General features: G+C 40.5%; 1 protein-coding gene across 1 annotated transcript in view; it reads right to left on the reverse strand.

Moving 5' to 3' along the window:
* The window catches only part of MYRFL (myelin regulatory factor like), a 71,858-nt gene that overhangs the window by 44,578 nt on the left and 22,586 nt on the right, over positions 1–4,694 (reverse strand). The window contains exons 8-9 of the mRNA XM_025208013.1: positions 3,928–4,004; positions 537–647 (exon numbers count right to left, since the gene is read on the reverse strand). Coding sequence (XP_025063798.1) covers positions 537–647; positions 3,928–4,004 — 188 coding nt within the window. The remainder of the gene's footprint in view (positions 1–536; positions 648–3,927; positions 4,005–4,694) is intronic.

Consider the following 4,694-nt stretch of genomic DNA (forward strand, 5'->3'; position numbering starts at 1 on the left):
TTGCTGACCGACTTGCCAGCTTTTTGGCGGATGGTGAAGGTGATCAGCTCGTGGTCGCTGTCACCCAGCTTCCCATCGATCACTAGGTCGCCGACTAGGTCATCCCCAGTAGCCAGTACCAGGTCGAGCAGCGCTTTGCCTCTCGTTGGCCCATAGACTTCTTGAGTCAGGTAGAGGTCATCCACGCATGAGAGGAAGCTTTGCAACCGCTCAGATTTTGCTGAGCAATCTTCCCACGAGATGTCCGGGTAATTGAAGTCACCCATGACAACCATGGTCCTGGAGCATGTGGCCTCAGCCAGTTCCTGGGCAAACTCGTGGTCAAGCTCAGGACTTTGGGTGGGAGGTCTGTAGTAGACTCCCACCATTGTGTCCCCATGTAGAAGTGCCCTAGGGCTTTAGGGCAGACACTAACTGTCACAATACTCTGGATAAAATCACAAGTCTGCCACACTGAGATTTTCACCCATGTCAATAAATCATGCAGTCCTCCCTCCACACACAGCATCACCACACACAGAAGAGTGCTTCAATACCTTTGGTCAGGATTAGGTTTCCCCTTTTTTCTCATGTTATTTGCTGTTGTTTCACTGAAATGTAGTCTTCCCAGTGTTACTTTGGTTACCTGGTCTCCTGGCAGATCAATTCTGAAACAGAAAAGGAAACAACATAGGTCATAGCAACCACTTGGATCCTTTGTTTGCATTCAGGTTTCTTCAAGATGATTAAATAGCTCACATTAAAAAAACCCAACATCTCAGAAAAATGAAAGGGTGATACAGACATCTCAGGATAAGTGGCTAATAAATGTAATGCACTTTCTTCTTTTACAAAGCACTTCAGTATCACATTTAATCAGTCACAACATTCATTTTCAGAAGATAAATCGGGTTGAATATAGTCAAGCATGCACACGATACAGGACAACATTGAGAATCCTTCTATCAGAAGCATGTCTGCCATCTCCACGGACAGAGCCATACATCATAGGTCCAATGATGTGTATGGGTATCCATTGCTAATTTAGATCTGAATTGTATATTATTAATGGTAAATTTGCACATCAAGTAAAGGTTAATTTCTCTGTTATGGATACTTATCTACAAGTCCTTTGTATACAAGATGTTATAAAATACAGAAAAGGCCCCTATTGCCAGTACTAATGATTTGATCAGAGATATTAATCACTTCTGCTACCCAATTCCCTCCTGATGTAAATCAATGTTACACCATTGTAACCAATGAATCAGTTTACCAAAACTGAAAATCTATCCCTGGCAAAAAATAACCATGATAGAGATGGTTTAGACCTAATCTGGCTCCCCATCCAAATCAGAATTCATTCGTGCAGGTTTCGACGAAGAGGGTTAATTGCAGTTAAGTCATAGTTACGTTTCATAAGATATTTTTCAAACGAGGCATTTTTATTATATACGTTATCTATATTATGGAGTTTTGGTTCTTCTATCTTGGCCAAATGTTTTTGATTAGATTCCGCCCCCGCCCCCCCAACATAGAGATGTAGGTAGAATTTATGCATAAGTCACATCAATTGAATTTTCCTTTGACCACCAGAAAACCATAAGAATAGAAAAATATTGAGCCATGAGACAAAGTCAGTCCCTCTTGTCTGACTACAAGTAAAATATTTACACTGACCACAAAGAGGAAATGTCCAACAGAGTTCATGCTACCAACATACATATGATGTAAACACAGCAAACACTGAACAATAGGTCATCACTATGAACTCGGCCCTTCCCAAAATATTTCTTTTGATACACATTATATTTTGCCTCTAAAAGGAAGAGAGACAGGGTTTTCTTTTGGGGTTTTGTTGGGAAGGTAGGGGTTCAATTTCTCAAAAGTATATATAGAAAGTTTGGAGAGCTGTTTGTCTTCGGAAGAACATTTTAAATAAAACTCAAGAGAACCCAAATTCCATGACTCTGAAACATAACACAAGTGCTTTTTCTACTGCATTACTCATTATGATTATGTACAGATAGTCAAAAAGCCAGAGGCTAAATCAATACAGTTTCTGCAGGCTTCTCTAAGCTGTGAAGCTTGAACTGATAATGAAGTGAACTGATGTTAACTAAATCAGTTAAGTTTGATATGGATTCATCCAGATCTATCTTAAACTGGTTGTGGCCATTTTGAAACTGGTTTATGTGCACTGAACTTCTGTTCTGTCACAGGTTTAAACCTGTTTCCAATCACTTGAACTGGTTTGTGTGTAACGTCTGTCCCTAGCCTATTTAATTAATACTCTGGGGCTAGATCTCCTCACTTTTCATTATGAAAAGCCATCAAAAACACACAGGAGAAAACCAGGGTACACAGATCTGGTAAATCAATGAGATTATTTGGGGCATCAGTGCCTCTCTCTCCAAATAGTTCTAGTTTCTCCAAATCTGCTTTGCTTTCTTAGTGACGTGCTGTAATGGAGCCGTGCTATCTAGGGTTACTCCATGTACTGCAGCTCCTACTGCATCTCAAGTGTTGAGGTTATAAGACGTTAGGCTCTCTGATTTTTTATGGATTTCCAAGAGGTTGCTAGGGACAAAGGGAAAGCAAATCTATAACCAGGACAACTGCTTAAATTGGAAGGAAGTCACTACTAGAGCCAAAACAACAGATTTCAGCTATTTGCGAAGAGAAAGCAGTAACAGTTCAGGAGAACGTATCTGAACATACAATAATGTATTGTGAAATAAAGAAATAAAACTGGGGGTTTAGAAAGGAGACACCTGTTGTTGACACAAATAGTTCAACAATCAGCAGGGAAAGGAGAATGAAATAGATTAAAGTACAAGAGGGCAATAGATTTCTGTACATTTGACTTATTGTAGGGTTAAATGAAGTAGTGAAAACAGGACAGGTAAAAAAGGACATGTAGCTTCAGCAGAAAAGAATGCTGGACACAGCATCTGATGAAGTGAGCTGCTGCTCACAAAAGCTTATGCATCCCTGATTCACTTAGTCTACAAGGTGCATCTGTACCCTGCCTTCTGCCTGACTTCAGACAATCACAGCTAATACCTCTCTTTTAACAAAATGTTTGTTATGAGTGCCCAAGCCAGCAAGCTAGAGAGTCAGTTTCTCTCCCTCACTCTGTGTTTCTTATTGAAGCTATTCCACCATGTGTAACTAAATATTCATTGGATTAGAAAGGATATGAGACCCCATACTCCAAGGAATATTTATATACAGTATTTATATCAAGTGAAACAGGTCCAAGTGGAGAAACAGAGAGACCACAGAAGATCAAATACCCTAGTGGTTATGGCACTAACCTGGGATGTGGTAAATTGTACAGAGGTCTCCCATCTCTCAAGAAAAAACCATGCCCACCAAATTACAGGCTACAGTGGAGTGAGGCTTCCCACCACAAAACATTTCAAGAGGCTTTGGTTTCTTTCCATATGACAAATATTGCAGAGAAGTTTTCCCTTTATTTTACTCCAAAGACAACATACTCCATAGTAAGTAGCAGACCCGTTACCAGCTCTCTCAAGTAGGCTGCTTGTGGTAAGCATGATTGCAGTGCCTGGTCACTGGGTGATGAGGAAGCCAGTTTGTACTGAGCAGCTATTGACCGGGGGAGTGAACACACAACTGGTATACTCATGTAAGCTACACCACTGTCCAGTTAATCCCTACTTTTTGAGAAGCACCTTTACCCTAAAATGGGGGTGGGATTTACACTGGTACACAGCTGTGCACCATAGACCCACTTCATTTTTACTTCAAAGTGAAGTCAACTTAATCTTTAGTAAAGTGCCATATGTCCACATCCTCAAAGGTTCTCTCAAGATGGGGGCGGGGGGAACTTTTTTCTGACCAGATCTATTCGGAACATGACTGATACCACAGAACAACAGAGGTGGTGAGGGAGTGGGAAAAATAAATGATTTTCCTTACTTAACGGGATGAAAAGATTTTTTGCTTCGGTCCGACTGAGACTGCTCTATGGCAATTGTTTGATTTGGGGCTTCCACCTATATTCAAGGGGTAAACAAGCATTGTAAGTGCAAAACTGAAATAATGACAGGAAAAGTTAATGTTACAGTGTGAATAGACTGAAAATCAATATACATTTTTGTTTAAGAACTGTAAAGTCTCCCTCAGCCACCAAAAAATTACATGTGTAGGAATTACATACATTACATACATAAATTACATATGTAGGTGGCACCTATGTAAACACACAGGTGCTACCAGATCAGACCTTTATTCGGCATTAACCAAAAACCTAGATCGCAGTGTGGCCAATAAGTAATGGATGTTTCAAAGGAAGCTGTAAAATCTTCATAATGGAAGATTATGTAATAATATGCAAAAGAGGAAAGCCTCTTACTTTTGCCAAACTGTTTGCAGTCAGTTGCTATCCTGAAGCACATGCACACATATTAGGGCTGTGCGAAGCTTCGGTCTCTGATTTGATTTAGCAGAGATTCGGTTCGATTCAGTGGCCAAATCTCCAAATCCAAATCAAATCAGGAGACCCTTTAATGTCTCCAAGTCAAATCGGAACCTCCGAATTGATTTGGAGAGATTCAGAAAGATTCGGCGATTCAGATGTAGACATAGCTTTTGTATGTTTTTTCTACGCACCTCAAGGTACCAGGTATGGCTTGTAAATGCTGAGATGCTGGAGCAAATGGAGCATCCCACAGGAGCATGGGGGG

The sequence above is a fragment of the Alligator sinensis genome, unplaced genomic scaffold (assembly GCF_000455745.1).
Source record: "Alligator sinensis unplaced genomic scaffold, ASM45574v1 scaffold506_1, whole genome shotgun sequence".
In the NCBI taxonomy this organism is placed as follows: Eukaryota; Metazoa; Chordata; order Crocodylia; family Alligatoridae; genus Alligator; species Alligator sinensis.